Source organism: Lepidochelys olivacea (assembly GCF_965140295.1).
Source record: "Lepidochelys olivacea isolate rLepOli2 genome assembly, chromosome: 5".
Taxonomy (NCBI): Eukaryota; Metazoa; Chordata; order Testudines; family Cheloniidae; genus Lepidochelys; species Lepidochelys olivacea.
The window spans coordinates 76,523,137-76,540,952 of record NC_140415.1 but is presented as its reverse complement, the minus strand read 5'-3'; the positions used below and the strand labels follow the sequence as shown (position 1 = coordinate 76,540,952).

Genomic DNA, 17,816 nt, shown 5'->3' with positions numbered 1-17,816 from the left:
AGCTTATTTGTGCAAAGCCATCCACAATGTCACGCACGTTGCCCAGTGTCACGGTCTTTCGGCGCAAGATGCGATTAGTCTGGGATGTGACGTAATGCAGCATGGATCATTGGGACAGGACCCAGGATGCCTCATGATCCCCTCTGCCTTCCCACAAGTCTTAGCGGCAGAAGAGAAAGAGGTGCTCTGTGGGATAGCTGCCCAGAGTGCACCGCTCCGAATAGCACCGCAAGTGCCACAAGTGTGAACATGCTATTGCGCAGGCAGCTGACAGTGTGAACACACAACAGCCGTAGAAACAAAAGTGAAACTGTTTGAGCAGCATATTCCAGAAGTCTTGAGGTCTTTCTGAGTGTAGCGTTCATTGATTTGAGATCTACCATACCATTCTCCCACTGGAAGGGAAAACCTATAACAGCAGCAGGCTGTAAAAGAGACCCAGTTTGGGAATATTTTAACGAAGTTCCTCTGCCTGTGGGTAAGACAGGCATGCGTGCAAAATACAAACAGTGCAACAAAGAAATGCAAGGCCTGGCTGCCTATCTGAAACAACATCACAAAAAGTGTTCCTTCTCAGAAGGAAGCGGTGTTGAAGATGATGAAAGGAACATGTCTGAACATGCAAGATCTTCAGGTTGGTAAACTTTTTTATTTCATACTTCTTTCCTAAGGATTGCCTGTCTTCCTTCTGAACTATTCTTGAATTCTCATGTTTGAGCAAAAAATATAGTTGTTACTCTATGGTACTATCATTTTAGATGCACTTGTGATAAAAAATAAATAGCTGAAATAGGCAGATCTTCTTTTTACAATTTCACCTTTCAGGTAGTACTGAGTGTCAGTGAATGCAATGAGTAATACTCAATGAGCAGTATGGTAATAATAATTAAATAACTGCATTGACTTGTTTTGTTTAGGAGAATCCCTCCTCAACATACAGAATTCTGAAGACTATCCACCTTCAAGATCACCATCATTTTCTATAGTTTCAGAGTTATCTGCCAATGATAGTGTTTCAGTCACATCACGTATGTCACATAGCCTCAGTATAACACCTGTAACAAAAAGGAATAAAAAAATCTCCATCATCCAGAAACAACCATAGGTAAGTTTGTGATAAGAACCAGCAGATTACAAAAAGAGGTAATTGATGAAAAAATTGCCTGGTTTGTTTATGCAACAAACTCTCCTTTTCGTATGACTGAGAACCCACACTTCGTTAACCTGGTTCAGTCATTAAGACCAGGATACAGTCCACCCAACAGAGCAGATGTCGCAGGCAAATTGCTGGATAAGGTGTATGAAAGAGAAATTGAGCAGTGTGCAAAAGGTCTAGAGGATAAAATTGTTAACCTGAGTCTTGATGGGTGGAGCAATGTCCACAATGATCCTGTTGTATGTGCTGTCTCTTCCTTACAGAAACAACTGATACATCAGAAAATGCAAACAGAAGAAATACTTACAAGAAGTAGCAGTAAAAGCTATAACAATCTGTAAAAAAAAAAAAAAAAAAAAAAGCAAATGTCTAGTATGCAGCTTGGTCACAGACAACGGTGCAAATGTATCCAAGATGAGAAGAAATTATTCAGAAGAGAGTCCAAAGCTAATAACATACGGTTGCAGGGCTCATTTGATACACCTCCTAGCCAAAGACTTCAGTGTTCCAGAAATAAAGGCTTATGTTGTGGAAATTGCAAAATACTTCCGTAACAACCACTTTGCAGCAGCTGCTCTGAAAAAAGTGGGAGGAACCACGCTAACTTTCCGACAAGATGCGCAATGAAACTCAGTAGTGGACTGTTTTGAGAACTATATCGAGAACTGGCCTAATCTGATGACAATTTGTGAACAAAATCGTGAAAAAATAGATGTCACGGTCACAGCTAAAGTTCTCAACATTGGGCTTAAGAGAAATGTTACACATATGCTGAGTACTCTGAAGCCTATTTCTGTAGCCTTGAACAAAAAAAGGAAAACAGCCGTTTTATTGCTGACACTGATGAAATTTGGAAGGAACTGAGTGGGACCTTAAAGAGAAAAATATGGAATGACAGAGGTAAATTACAAGCATTAAAAAAAACAAATGGGACAAGCACTATCTCCAGCTCATTTTCTTGCAAATATTCTCAATACTCGGTACCAGGGTGAAACCTTAACTGCTGAAGAAGAGGAGCTGGCTATGACATGGACATCCAGCAATCATCCCTCCATAATGAAAACTATAATAAAGTTCAGAGCTAAGGGTGAACCATTGAAGAAATATGTTTGCTAAGAATGTTTTAAAGAAAGTCACACCAGTGAACTGGTGGAAGTCACTTAGCACTTGGATTCAGAGACTGTTGAAGTGATAATCTCACTTTTAACAGCAGTAGTTTTTTCTGCCGGTGTAGAAAGAATATTTTCTTCCTTTGGACTAATTCATTCCAAACTGAGAAATCGTTTGGGACCTGAAAAAGCAGGAAAGCTTGTTTTTCTTTTCCAGATTATGAACAAACATGAAAATGAAGGTGAAGATGACCAACTTAGCTGCAGAAGCCAATATTTTAAGTTTCTCATGTTGACCTGACTGACAGTCTATTTAATTTTGGGTTTGTTTTTTTTAAAATATTTCATTTAACTCTTTTAGTTAAAAACAATTTTAACAAAAACAAACCTGATCTTAAAAAACTTGAATGTTTAACTAAATTCAAAAATTCATATGCTTGTTTTGTTAAAATATTATATGTTTGCTGTTGAAGAAAAAATCCAGAATACATAACGTTGTTTTAGTTAACTAAAACAATTTAAATGTGTGTCTGGTGATGCTGTCCTCCTCATACAGCATGGCAAGAAAATCCTCCAAATATTAATGATTAACCTGTTGAATTGGAGATAGCTCACCTCCCAATGACTTAAGGTTATAACAACCAACAAGAATGCACTTTTATGTAGAAATCCACGATTAAATCGAGTCTTCCTGACGAGTGTCTTAAATAATGCTGGAAATCACTTTAGATAAGCTATTACCAGCAGGACAGTGGGGTGGGAATAGGTATTGTTTCATATTCTCTGTGTATATATAAAGCCTGCTGCAGTTTCCACGATATGCATCTGAGGAAGTGAGCTGTAGCTCACGAAAGCTCATGCTCTAATAAATTGGTTAGTCTCTAAGGTGCCACAAGTCCTCCTTTTCTTTTTGCGAATACAGACTAACACGGCTGTTACTCTGAAACCTTAAATAATGATTTAAATCAAATCCACCCTGGAATCCACACTGCCCACTTGGATTAACAGTTGAGGAGTTGTGCTAAGGAGAGCTTTAGCCCAGGCCCCGCTTTTGAGCCTGCCACTCAAGTAAAATATCACCACCACACTTGAGTTAAGGGTTTTTGTGAGTGCATGGAAGTCAAGTTAGGGTTAAGTTATCTCTCTCGATAGCCCTTCAGTGAAGAGATGCCCTCAGCCAAAGATTGTTACTTGTTTCAAAACCAGAAGCTCAGAAATAAAGTTTGAATCTCAGGAGTTAGGAGGATAACTTATTAAAGAACAAAGGTTATTGGCAAAGAAGTCGTGAAGTTTGAATCCCAGTAGAGTATTTGTTTTTGTTTTTTTAAAAAGAGAGAGACAAAGGTTACTGGCAAGGGATCAAAATAATTGAGAAACAACTTACCAACTACTGAAGCTCCTCTTTCAGCAAAAGCTAGAGCATATGCTCTACCCAATCCTAGTTTTAAAAAACAAAACCAAAAAAAGCTTCAGAGTCAGTATTTTTTCTACAAATACAATTTAAACTAGTTAAAGTCATGTGGAGAAATTGTCACTTGAGCTGAAATCAGACATAAAAAAATAAAAATGTGCATATTTAATTGAAAACTGAGGGCCAAATCCACAATTTAAAACACTAAGTCAGAGGTTCTCAAATTTTTTTTTACTGGTGACCCCTTCCATATAGCAAGCCTCTGAGTGAGACCCCCCTTATAAATTAAAAACACGTTTTTATATATTTAACACCATTATAAATGCTGGAGGCAAAGCGGGGTTTGGGGTAGAGGCTGACAGCTCGCAACCCCCCATATAATAGCCTCGTGATCCCATGAGGGGTCCCAACCCCCGTTTGAGAACCCCTGTGCTAAGTATTCCCCATGCTCACTTCGTGGTACAGCACCCAGAAGAGTCATCATGGAAGCTGCTTGTCGCTAAAGCTCCAGGAGAGTTTTGTGCTTGTGAAGGAGGCATTTGTGACACTTGATGGGGCAGGCTACAAAATACAGGAATGTATTCCGGTTTTGCAGTGGGAGAAAATGCTTCAAGTTAATGAACTACATTCTAAGTTAATAAGAGAGCTCCTAGTTTAATTTAGTTTTGTCTACTGAAAAGGAAACATTGTCATATCATGCAAACACAAGTTCAACTCCAATCATAATTATTTAAACTATTATAGTGCCTTTTACCCATATTGATAAAATCAGTGCCAGTTACACCTCTACCCCAATATAATACGACCCGATATAACACGAATTCGGATATAACGTGGTAAAGCACCACTCTGGGGGGCGGGGCGGGGCTGCGCGCTCCGGCAGATCAGCGCGTCTGGCTCCAACATACTGCTCTGAGCGGCGTGTTAAGGGTGCCAGGCCAGGGCCGAGCGGTTGGATAAGGGGCAGAGAGTCTCAGGGGGCGGTCAGGGGACAGGCGGGGTTGGATGGTTCGGAGGTTCTGGGGGCGGAGTGGTCAGGGGCGTTGGATAGGGCGTGGGAGTCCTGGGGGGGCCTGTCAGGGGGCGGGGGTATGAACAGGGGTCGGAGCAGTCGGGGACAGGGAGCAGGGGGGTTGGGTAGGGGGTGGGATCGGTCAGGGGACAAGGAGCAGGGGGGCTTAGATAGGGGGTGAGGTCTTGGGAGGGGGACAAGGAGTGTGGGGGGGTTGGATGGGTTGGGGGTTCTGAAGGGTCAGTCAGGGGGCGGGAAGTGAGTATTAATAATGGAAATGCTAGAGGCCAAAGCAAGTTCAATATAACGCAGTTTCACCTATAAGCAGTAAGATTTTTTGGCTCCCGAAGACTGCATTATATCGGGGTAGAGGTGTACTTGGACCAAAACAAGAAGCAAGTCATTTATTGGCATAAGCAAGGAGCACAAAGCAGCTCACCTAATATAAAGTATAATGCAACATTTAAAGTTTCATATCTTCTATTAGTCTTTCACCTTTGTCTTTATTTAAGCTTAAGGCCTGTTGAATACAACAATTGTTTTTATGGACAATGATATTATCCAGTCATACCAGTCAAAATGTTAACAAAAGTGGATCAAGGGAAGGAATTGCGATTCTTTTCCACACAAGTAATTTTCTTATGAATTAAACAAATGACTGAATAAAGTGTAAGGAGGAGGAGGAGGATTTTTCAAAGTGCACACAAAGTGCCTTTGTTCCCCCGTGAGATCACTTAAAACTGGCTCATAAAGGCTGTTTGGAAACATATTGATCGTGCTATATCTAATAAACAAACCAAGGATTTAGAAATTAAAGTTGAGATTATAGGTCCCATTATGTGATGCTTTCATTTGGTAATCTCTTTGGTGCCATGCCTACATATTAGAAAATAATACAGCTCCAATATTTGGCTACTGGCAAGGTGTAATGTAGCCCCTTGAGCTGTGCAAAGTTAAGGTGCCCCTTTCTCCATGATGTTTGAACTATCCAAAAGCACAGGCCAGTGAGAATGGTGTCACCCAAGGATCAGACAGGGTGCTTATGATATGGAGATTCCTGTTTATAAACCATTACACACAAAGCAATCTATGTGGTGTCCACATAAATATCCAACGCTAATAATAAAAGATTTGCTCCCAGTCCCTCTCTTTCCAAAGAACTCTTCTATAATCTCAATTTCTAGAGATTACATCTACTACTTAATTGACTAAGCAGAAATCTTGAATTTATTTTACATCTGAGCCCAGAATTGGACTCCTAATAATGTTCAAGATGTCTTTGCTTGGAAAAAATAACTGTAGGACAATAAACGAGGAAATTTACTGCATAAAAAAACTTAACAATTGGTGGGAGGCAAAGTAACATTGGTTTAAGAAAACAGGATAATTGAGAAGAATGTAATATTTTTCTTACATCTGCATTTTGTTTATAAGATGTAGCCTTTTCTATATCCCAAATAATTGAAGGGACAATTTTAAAAAGTTAAAATACAGTCTTTGAAAACAATGTAACAATATATGTAATGACTGGAAAAATCAAATTTCTCATTTAAATGACCCTGCTTTCACTTCCTTGAGAGCTGCTGAGGTCCCTCATCAGGAACACCTACAGGAATGGAAAAGAATACTTATCTGTCTGCAAAAGGTTTCTAAGTGAAGGGTACAGGGAACCATAACTTAAAGCAAAGATCAAGACGTGTTAAACTCCCTCACCAGTTCTGACCTTTATAAAAGGATCAACTTCTAAGTCACTGTGTAAAAGCAATGGTACTACAATCAAAACAAGGTAAGCACCTATTGAGAATTAAACAAAGCATTTTGATAGATCTGTAGTTAAACAAACATATGTGAAAGTAGAATGAATTATATTGAAATTATAATTCATTAAAGAAACGCTACTTGAAGGGTTTGTTGAAATATAATTGTCAGGAAGGGAAACATTAAGGAGTGTGAGACAATGGGTCCTCAAGCTAATTTACTTAGAGCTTCTACTGAGCTAGGAGATTGGTAAACATTAGTATGCAAATAAAATATGTATGTATATTTGTCAGTTTCTGCTTTCTTTTGTCTCTTATGTTAAATTGGCTTTGGCTTAGCTGTATAAATAAGTTATCTTGAGCCTCAGAGAGGGGCTCACATCTGGGTACATTGGCAAAGCGCTTTGCTAATAAACAGAGTGGTCTGACAAATTATGTGAGTCCTGAATCTGACTTTGACACATATTAAGTACTGATTTTTATTTAAAAAGCTATAGTAAAACCATACTTATCTTGAAACCACCACTTTCAAGAATCCTAAGGCTTCTAGTACAAGTTGTACATGCTAAAGATCCACTGATACCAAGCAACTTTTTGCTTTTTTATCTTGTATTATTTCCTATTGTCTTAGGTGGTCACTTTTGACAGATTTCACTGAAGAAGAAAGATTTACAGAACAGCACAGCAAACTAACATGAAGCAAAGGAAAATCTGGGCAAGAGCTGAAAGGCGTTCAGAGTAGCTTTAAAGCTCTTACTCTGCTTCATATTGTCAACTTTAAAAAAAAGAAAAGGAGTACTTGTGGCACCTTAGAGACTAACCAATTTATTTGAGCATAAGCTTTCGTGAGTACAGCTCACTTCATCGGATGCATACTGTGGAAAGTGTAGAAGATCTTTTTATACACACAAAGCATGAAAAAATACCTCCCCGCACCCCACTCTCCTGCTGGTAATAGCTTATCTAAAGTGATCACTCTCCTTACAATGTGCATGATAATCAAGTTGGGCCATTTCCAGCACAAATCCAGGGTTTAACAAGAACGTCTGACTGGTTTATGAATGTTATAATTCTTGACATCTGATTTGTGTCCATTTATTCTTTTACGTAGAGACTGTCCAGTTTGACCAATGTACATGGCAGAGGAGCATTGCTGGCACATGATGGCATATATCACATTGGTGGATGTGCAGGTGAACGAGCCTTTGATAGTGTGGCTGATGTTATTAGGCCCTGTGATGGTGTCCCTTGAATAGATATGTGGGCACAGTTGGCAACGGGCTTTGTTGCAAGGATAGGTTCCTGAGTTACTGGTTCTGTTGTGTGGTATGTGGCTGCTGGTGAGTATTTGCTTCAGGTTGGGGGGGACTGTCTGTAGAAAACCTGGATTTGTGCTGGAAATGGCCCAACTTGATTATCATACACATTGTAAGGAGAGTGATCACTTTAGATAAGCTATTACCAGCAGGAGGATGGGGTGGGGGGAGGTATTTTTTCATGCTTTGTGTGTATAAAAAGATCTTCTACACTTTCCACAGTATGCATCCGATGAAGTGAGCTGTTATAGCTCACGAAAGCTTATGCTCAAATAAATTGGTTAGTCTCTAAGGTGCCACAAGTACTCCTTTTCTCTTTGCGAATACAGACTAACACGGCTGTTACTCTGAAACTTTAAAAAACATTTGTTTGAAAACTTTTTGCCAACTATTCTTGCAAGTATCAGTAAAGTAGCTTAAATTAATCTGCTCTACCTACACAGCTAAAGCACTGGAATAGACAATTTGTTGCCCTTTGCTTGGCTATTGCGTAAATGGCCCAAATCCCCACTCCAGCAAAGAGAGCTGCATAGAGTTGGTGAGAGGGGAAACAGTTCCTACTCCTGTACCGAGCTCATTGCAAGATCAAGGCTTCAGTGGGTATCACCTAAGATTATTATAAATTATGAAAGAGAAAAGAAAATCTCTACAGTTTGCTTTGTGCCTCTGTCAGCACCTGAACGCTCTTTAGATTTCAAGCAGCCCGCATGCTTTAATTCCAGGTAGCTGTGTTTTGAAAAGTAGTTTTTCAAAATACAATTATCTGGCAAACTGAAGCAAAAACAGGCAGGACGCCTGTTGTCAACATGAGAGTGAGGGATCTCTTTCCTTCAAAGGGGTGGGGCGTGACTTCAGCCTTGACACCTCGAAATCAAACTCTCTGCTCACCCTCCTCCAGGAGCTCAGGAAAACCTTTACCCCAGTTCTGCACCGCTGAGGCACATCCCACGCCCAGAATACCAGAGAAAACAGAATAAATAGCTGGCCGCCACCACCGCCCCCACATATGCACCCTTGTTATTGGCAGGCAGAGTTTTCCTTCCCAAAAGGCAGAGGGGCCCTTTCAGCTGCAGCCAGAGCCGCAGGATTCCCCCTTAGCTCCCAATGCCTGCAGCCAACTCTTTCTCCAAACCCGCGGCCCGCCTCAGCCAGCACCTACGGGAGCAGCACTGGCGAGCCCTGGCCAAGGCAGCCCCGCCCAGCGGGCCAGTACCACGCCGCGCAGTGCAAGCCCACAGGGCCCGCGCGAGCCGCTTACCTCCCCCGGCGCCAGTCACCAGCACCACCCGCCCGTCGAAGCTCAGCCCAGCCGACATGCTGCCCGGACGCGCTCCCGGGCCCAAGCGGAAACGGCAAGTGCCGGGACGCAACCGCGGCAGCGGCCAGGCAGAGGGCGAGAGCAGCGCGCCTGCGTCAGGCCGCCCCGCGGGTCTCTGGGAAATGTAGTGAATTGACTCAAGCCGCGGCGCAGCGCGCCGGGCGCCATGGAGGGGCCGACTTTCCCTTTCCCTTTCCCTTTCCCTGGTGGGTGGTTTGGAAGAGGGGTGTGAGTATCTGGGGAGGAGGGGCTCTGCCCGTTTTGGGGGTGTCAGGGTTCACTCTGAACTTTAGGGTAATTATTTCTTCCAGCTTAGGTTAAAAACTTCCCCCAGGCACAGATTCTTGAAGGGGAAAGGAGTCCAGGAGAGCTGGCTGTATTTCAAGGAATCCCTGTTGAGGTTACAGGGACAAACCATCCCGATGAGTCGAAAGAATAGTAAATATGGCAGGCGACCAGCTTGGCTTAATGGTGAAATCCTAGCGGATCTTAAACATAAAAAAGAAGCTTACAAGAAGTGGAAGGTTGGACATATGACCAGGGAAGAGTATAAAAATATTGCTCGGGCATGTAGGAATGAAATCAGGAGGGCCAAATCGCACCTGGAGCTGCAGCGAGCCAGAGATGTCAAGAGTAACAAGAAGGGTTTCTTCAGGTATGTTGGCAACAAGAAGAAAGCCAAGGAAAGTGTGGGTCCCGTACTGAATGAGGGAGGCAACCTAGTGACAGAGGATGTGGAAAAAGCTAATGTACTCAATGCTTTTTTTGCCTCTGTTTTCACTAACAAGGTCAGCTCCCAGACTGCTGCGCTGGGCATCACAAAATGGGGAAGAGATGGCCAGCCCTCTGTGGAGATAGAGGTGATTAGGGACTATTTAGAAAAGCTGGATGTGCACAAGTCCATGGGGCCGGACGAGTTGCATCCGAGAGTGCTGAAGGAATTGGTGGCTGTGATTGCAGAGCCATTGGCCATTATCTTTGAAAACTCGTGGCGAACCGGGGAAGTCCCGGATGACTAGAAAAAGGCTAATGTAGTGCCAATCTTTAAAAAAGGGAAGGAGGAGGATCCTGGGAACTACAGGCCAGTCAGCCTCACCTCAGTCCCTGGAAAAGTCATGGAGCAGGTCCTCAAAGAATCAATCCTGAAGCACTTGCATGAGAGGAAAGCGATCAGGAACAGCCAGCACGGATTCACCAAGGGAAGGTCATGCCTGACTAATCTAATCGCCTTTTATGATGAGATTACTGGTTCTGTGGATGAAGGGAATGCAGTGGATGTATTGTTTCTTGACTTTAGCAAAGCTTTTGACACGGTCTCCCACAGTATTCTTGTCAGCAAGTTAAGGAAGTATGGGCTGGATGAATGCACTATAAGGTGGATACAAAGCTGGCTAGATTGTCGGGCTCAACGGGTAGTGATCAATGGCTCCATGTCTAGTTGGCAGCCGGTATCAAGTGGAGTACCCCAAGGGTCGGTCCTGGGGCCGGTTTTGTTCAATATCTTCATAAATGATCTGGAGGATGGTGTGGATTGCACTCTCAGCAAATTTGCGGATGATACTAAACTGGGAGGAGTGGTAGATACGCTGGAGGGGAGGGATAGCATACAGAAGGACCTAGACAAATTGGAGGATTGGGCCAAAAGAAATCTGATGAGGTTCAATAAGGATAAGTGCAGGGTCCTGCACTTAGGACGGAAGAACCCAATGCACAGCTACAGACTAGGGACCGAATGGCTAGGCAGCAGTTCTGCGGAAAAGGACCTAGGGGTGACAGTGGACGAGAAGCTGGATATGAGTCAGCAGTGTGCCCTTGTTGCCAAGAAGGCCAATGGCATTTTGGGATGTATAAGTAGGGGCATAGCGAGCAGATCGAGGGACGTGATCGTTCCCCTCTATTCGACATTGGTGAGGCCTCATCTGGAGTACTGTGTCCAGTTCTGGGCCCCACACTACAAGAAGGATGTGGATAAATTGGAGAGAGTCCAGCGAAGGGCAACAAAAATGATTAGGGGACTGGAACACATGACTTATGAGGAGAGGCTGAGGGAGCTGGGATTGTTTAGCCTGCAGAAGAGAAGAATGAGGGGGGATTTGATAGCTGCTTTCAACTACCTGAAAGGGGGTTCCAAAGAGGATGGCTCTAGACTGTTCTCAATGGTAGCAGATGACAGAACGAGGAGTAATGGTCTCAAGTTGCAGTGGGGGAGGTTTAGATTGGATATTAGGAAAAACTTTTTCACTAAGAGGGAGGTGAAACACTGGAATGCGTTACCTAGGGAGGTGGTAGAATCTCCTTCCTTAGAGGTTTTTAAGGTCAGGCTTGACAAAGCCCTGGCTGGGATGATTTAACTGGGAATTGGTCCTGCTTCAAGCAGGGGGTTGGACTAGATGACCTTCTGGGGTCCCTTCCAACCCTGATATTCTATGATTCTATGATTCTTCCTTGTCCTTGGAGGGCATTGCTGCCACCCCCAATTGAGCAGGGCCGGCTCTCGGCACCAGCAAAACAAGCAGGTGCTGGGGGGGGGGCACAGTTATAGGGGCGCCATTCTGGCGCCGGCCCTGCTGCCCCTAGAAATGTGCCCCTGCTCCGCCTGCTCCCCCGAGTGCGCCGCTGCTCAGCTTCTTCCTCCTCCCTCCCAGGCTTGCTGTTCGCCAAACAGCTGTTTCACATGGCAAGCCTTGTGGGGGGGGGAGGGAAAAGCGGAGTGGCAGCGCGCTCGGAGGCGGCGGTGGTGGAGCAGAGGCGAGGAATGGTTCCTTTACCCGCCCCCCCACTCATCTCCACTGCGCCTGCTCCTCTGACCGCACTGCCTCTCCCTCGCCTGAAAGGGAGGGGGGAGAAGTGGAGCGGTGGCGTGTTCAGGGGAGCAAGCAGAGCGGAGGTGAGCTAGGGTGAGGGGTTGCGGGGGGGGGGCAAGCCATAGGAAGCAATGGGGGGGGGGAATGTGGCATGCTCGGGGGGGAGGCAGGGCCAGGGATTTGGGAAAGGGGTTCGGAAGAGGCAGAGTTGGGGCAGAGCCAGGGGGGGAGGCACGAAAAAAAGCAGGGGCAGCCAAAATTTTTTTTGTTTGGGGCAGCAAAAATCCTAGAGCTGGCCCTGCAAGTGAGATAGACAAAGGTTCAGGAAAAAGACCACTTGGAGTTCCTGTTTCCCCAAAATATCCCCCCAAGCCTCTTCACCCCCTTTCCTGGGGAGGCTTGAGAGTAATATATTATATAATATATTAACCAAATAGGTAAACAAGGTGAGCACAGACCAGACCCTTGGGTTTTTCAGACACTAAAAACCAATCAGGTTCTTAAAAACAGAACTTTATTATAAAGGAAAAAGTAAAAGAAGCACCTCTGTAAAATCAGGATGGAAGGTCATTTTATAGGGTAATAAGATTTAAAACACAGAGGATTCCCCTCTAGGCAAAACTTTAAAATTACAAAAAACAGGACTAAACCTCCCTCTTAGCATAGTGAAAATTCACAAGCTAAAACAAAAGATAATAGTAAGGAAATGCGTTATATTACTTACAGTTTGTAATTTTAGATGCTTATTTCAGGTAGGGTTTTAGGAAATGTGTTTTTCCTGCTCTGGTCTCTCTATGTCCTGGAGAGAACAACAAAGAGAGCACAAAACAAAACCTCCCCCCACAGATTTGAAAGGATCTTCTTCCCTTATTGGTCCTTTTGGTCAGGTGCCAATCAGGTTATTTGAGCTTTTTCACCCCTTACAGGTAAAGGAGAGATTTTATGCTACCCTTAGCTGTATGTTTATGACGGGGGAATGGGGAAGCAACATTTCTCTCCTGTTCTAGTTACTGAATAGGTGTCACTGGTACTGGAGGAGGCAGAGAGGAGCGGGGGGGCACCTCAGGGGAAGAGATGGAGCATGGGCGCGAGAAGAGGTGGAGTGGGTGCAGGGGTGGGGCTTTGGGGGACATGGGGCAAAGTGCAGGAGGATGGAGCCACGGTCTGGGTGCTGATGCCCCCCCTTCTAGGGAGCTTCCAGCGCTCCCACCCAGCGCCTCCCTCAACATAAGAGTCACTGTGGCTTGTGGGTGCTGAGCACCCCTATCTTTTTCAGTGGGTGCTTGACGGAGTGGATTTGATTGAAATCAAACTGATTTAAATCACTAATCAGGAAGACTCAATTTAATCATGGATTTCTACATAAAAGTGCATTCTTGTTGGTTGTTATAACCTTAAATAAATATTCTTCACAATTCAGAGAGAGATGTAGGTTTCATTTTTAGAAGGTACACACTATACATTTTTAAAGTGATTTATTTTGAAAACTTTTCAGATTAGTTTTACAGCTATATCAGAAAATGGATGATTGTTTGTTATTTCATTTACCAAAGGTAACTGAAGCTGATATGTATGAAGTCATTGGGAGGTGAACTATCTCCAATTCAACAGGTTAATCATTAATATTTGGAGGATTTTCTTGCCAGCCTGTATTAGGAGGAGATCATCACCACACACACACATTGTTTTATTTTACTAAAACAACGTTATGTATTCTGGATTTTTTTTCTTCAACAGAAAACATATAATATTTTAACAAAACAAGCATATGAATTTTTGAATTTAGTTAAACATTCAAGTTTTTTTAAAATCAGGTTTTTTGTTAAAATTGTTTTTAACTAAAAAAGTTAAACGAAATATATTTTTGAAAAACAAAAATTAAATCGACTGTCAGCCAGGTCAACATGAGATACTTAAAATATTGGCTTCTGCAGCTAAATCGATCATCTTCACTTTCATTTTTGCTCATAATCTGGAAAAGAAAAACACGCTTTCCTGCTTTTTCAGGTCCCAAACAATTTCTCAATTTGGAATGAATTAGTCCAAAGGAAGAAAATATTCTTTCTACACTGGCAGAAGAAGCTACTGGTGTTAAAAGTGAGATTATCACTTCAACAGTCTCTGAATCCAAGTGCTAAGTGACTTCCACCAGTTCACTGGTGTGACTTTCTTTAAATCATCATCAGCAAACATATATTTCTTGAATGGTTCTTATTCCCAAACTGGGTCTCTTTTATGGCCTGCTGCCATTATAGGTTTTCTAGTGAGACAATGGTATGGTAGATCTCAAATCAATGAATGCTACACTCAGAAAGACCTCAAGACTTCTGGAATATGCTGCTCAAACAGTTTCACTTTTGTTTCTACTGCCTGTCCCTCCCTTCTCACATTTGTCTACAGACTTCTTCTCCTTGTCCAGATCTATTCCGCCCCCAACAATCTTCTATTCATTGAACTTATTGAAACTTTGCACTTTTAGAGAGAGAGAGAGAGAAGGGATTGACTCTGTGTACACAAATTTGCAGAGGGACAGTAGGGTTGAGGTCTGTTATTTCTCATCTCTATATATTTATTTATTTAAAAATATTTTTGCTGTGAACAAGCATGTTACCTCTGGAGACACAAATCCACAGTTTCAGAACTGAAAAACTAAGCATCTCTGATGGTATCTTCTGAACTGAGCACTGGATCCCATTGGGTAGAAAGAAAAATTAACCAAAATAATCTATACAGAAGCCCCTGGAACCCATAAGATTGGGTTCCTAATCCATGAACTACTGGAACTCATTTACAAAACTTTTCTTAAACATTACATGAATATATTGTCTCATACTATAGAATTAGAATTTATAATCCCTATTCCATGATGAGATATCTTTGAGCTATAATGTATCTTATCTAATACTATCTTTAGATGGGTTTTTTCCTCAAAAAGCATTTTATCAAAAAAATCTGATTTTTTTATTTTATTTTTTTTAATAATTGATTTTTATCCACACTGGTGCTTGAGCCCCAGAGCACCCATGGAGTCAGTGCCTGTGGCTGGTGCCAACTGCGGTCGAAGCATTGGAGTGTGCCAGAGCCATTCCTGTGTTCTGGTCACTCTGGCCCTGCCTCTGATTCCCTGAGCTTCCACCTCTTCACTTCTCTCTACCTCAGAGAGTCCCTGGAAAGCGCTCTGAGATCTACAGCCACGAGGAGCTGTGTGAAGTATCCCAGCAAGCTTCTGACAGCAGAGCTGCTGAGTGGTAAGGACAGCAGCGGTCCGGCTGAAGGGCCCACATGCTTGCAAAGTTCCTGGAGCTGAAAGACTATAGAGACGGCAGGAGGACACCACCACATCTTGCAATGATGTTATCCCCTTAACATGAAGCACCGGAAAGGGGCGCTGTGTGCCAATGCAAAGCTGTCTCAGGAGAGGACAATCTCCATGTGAATCAGGATACTTATATGAGGGAGAAGGTGTACACACGGCCCACAAGGGTCCTCATTCCTCTCCTGCTTTTGAGACAAAATTCAGAAACGTGAACTGCATTTTGTGTACGGGCCTTTGGCCCTCTCCTAAGCCTTACACACTCTCACACACCTTTTTTTGTCTGTAACTAAGAAAATATACTGTTTCTGGCATGTTGGATTTGCTTTCTTGTTTTATGTCACTATTGCTGCTCATTATTTACATTGCATAGAACCAGGATTGGAGCACCCTTATACTAGAGACTGTACACACATAATCATTTGCCCCAAAGCGATTACAAATGACTGGCTGTCATTGTTTTGATCCTTTCCCTTGACAGTCCTTGCTAGTTGCAGGCACTTCTCTAGGTTTAGAACTGTTTCTCTCAATCTTTCTGTAACCTGGAATCATGAGTTCCACAAACATCTGTCTCTAATTAGGAAATATTTGTCTACAAAGGTACATGTAGGTGCTAGAGTTCTAAACTTCATAACTTAAGTAGTTATTCCTTCTTCAGATTCCTGGTTATGGGTAAAAATCAGTCTCTCTGGTTACAGTATCATTGTGTCTAGGGGTCACAGTACTCAGACACCTTTATCAGCTGTGGCAGAGTTTGGGGCATTATTCCTAGTGCCAGTGTCTCACTCATTACTCATCCTTTTCTTCCTTGGTAAGATGGTAAAATAGCTTTATCTTCATTTTCTCATCTTTATCCGCTCAGTTGTATTTATAGACACAGTTCTTTTTTCCACTGCTTCCATCCTTGTGCAATGGGCCACGGACCGGCCCCTGGCCCGGAGTGGTGGTGCGGGGGCCCGGCCTGCCCTCAGCCTAGAGCAGCAGCGGTGGTGGCAGGACCCCAGGCTGCTCCCACCCCCAGGAGCAGCAGCGGCAGGGCCTTGGGCCATCCCCCACCCCCAGGAGCAGCAGCATCCTCTGGAGCACACACACACCCTCAGCACCGAAGATTTAGTTAGGGGTATTTTTAGGAAAAGTCAAGGACAGGTCACTGCCATGACTTTTTGTTCATTGCATATGACCTATCCATGAATTTTACTAAAAATACCCGTGACTAAATTGTAGCCTTACTTATAATAAACCGGGTCATTAATATCATTGTGGAATGTATGTATTAACACGATAAGGGGAATTAGGGATACTTACTGATATTATGCTTTAAGATCTGTAACCTGTTTTTCTTTTTGTTAGATTTTCCTCCAGACAGGACAGGAGGTAGTTATCTCCGTGTCTCCTACTGTAAATGAAGCAGGGTTAGCCAAAGACAGTGGGGACTATCTTTGCGTAGTGAGGCAACAGGAAAAGCATATTAATGAATACCAACATAGACAGCATGGTATCTGCACCCAGAAGAACACACAACAGGGGAGTGGAACTTTGTTAGATGTGTGCTTCAAAGAGTACATTGCAAAGATATGTACTGGACTGTAAGAAGATGGGGAAAAGACATGATTATCTGTTTATGGAGGAACCCTCTTGTGCAGCATAGGGGAAATATGAAAATGTGAATCCTGGTATGACTGAATACTAGTAAGGACTACAGGAAAAGTTATAGATAAGATTATTTGATAGTTAAGTTTTAGTCTTGTAGAAGTGCTTTTTTTGTTGTTGTATAATCATATCTGTAACCATTTGTAACCATATCTGTTTCTAGTATCTTTGCTTAGTGTCACTTTAATCTGCTCTTTATTAATAAACGTATTCTTGGTTTTATTATTAGTTCTTCTCAGTGCTGTAACAGTAAAGTGTGAATCATCAACTGAACTAGCAGGGTGGTGCGTATACCATCTCTTTGGAGACAGCAGACTTGATATTTTCTGAGTGTCCAGTGACAGGGTGGACTCTGCAGAGGAATGCTCTCCCACGGGGGCTTGGGGACATGGGTGGATAAAATGTTACTTGGAAGGCAAAGTAAAAGCTGGCAGAGCTTCTGAGGAGATTGATTGGCTAACAGACTGGGGTGATAGGGAGGTGTCACCTAGTTTAGCTCAAGCAAGGGAGAGGAGTAACAAGGTCTCTCATAGTTCTAGGCCCCTGAGAAAGCATTAGAGGAACATTGGACTCTATATATTTTGTTGAGCTCTGTTACCCTGGAAGAGAGAGACTGGTGACCCAGCTTGAGGACTGCATCACTACCTACTGAAAGATGGACTATCATAGTGCTGGAGTGATTGACGGAGAGGGACGCAAAGGAGGGGGACACCTGGGACCCAATGACCTAAGCAGTAGGCAGCACCCCCAGTAAGCCCAGCCTCTGTCATAATTTGGTGGAGAATGTGGGCAGTGTTTTAGACCTGCTGTAAGGCCTCAAAGGAAGAAAGTGAGTGGTGAGAACACACACACAAGGGCAAAGAGAAAGAAAAGGTGATAGATATGGAAACATTATTCAAGTGGCTGATACACAGCTACCAACAACATGTGGCCCAGCAGCAGCAGAACTAGAAGTGCCAACAAATGGCCA

General features: G+C 43.1%; 1 protein-coding gene across 2 annotated transcripts in view; it reads right to left on the bottom strand.

The window, feature by feature from the left end:
* HSD17B4 (hydroxysteroid 17-beta dehydrogenase 4) overlaps positions 1–9,169 on the bottom strand; it is a 122,016-nt gene extending 112,847 nt beyond the window's left edge. Inside the window, exons 1-2 of one of the 2 annotated variants that reach the window (XM_084629269.1) lie at positions 9,020–9,169; positions 3,650–3,703 (exon numbers count right to left, since the gene is read on the bottom strand). In XM_084629269.1, the coding sequence (XP_084485395.1) occupies positions 3,650–3,703; positions 9,020–9,077 (112 nt within the window). In that variant the 5' untranslated portion in view covers positions 9,078–9,169. Of the gene's footprint in view, positions 1–3,649; positions 3,704–4,129; positions 4,227–9,019 lie in introns of those variants that run through there. The other variant, XM_084629270.1, reaches the window with a different exon arrangement.
* Positions 9,170–17,816: the final 8,647 nt, after the last annotated feature.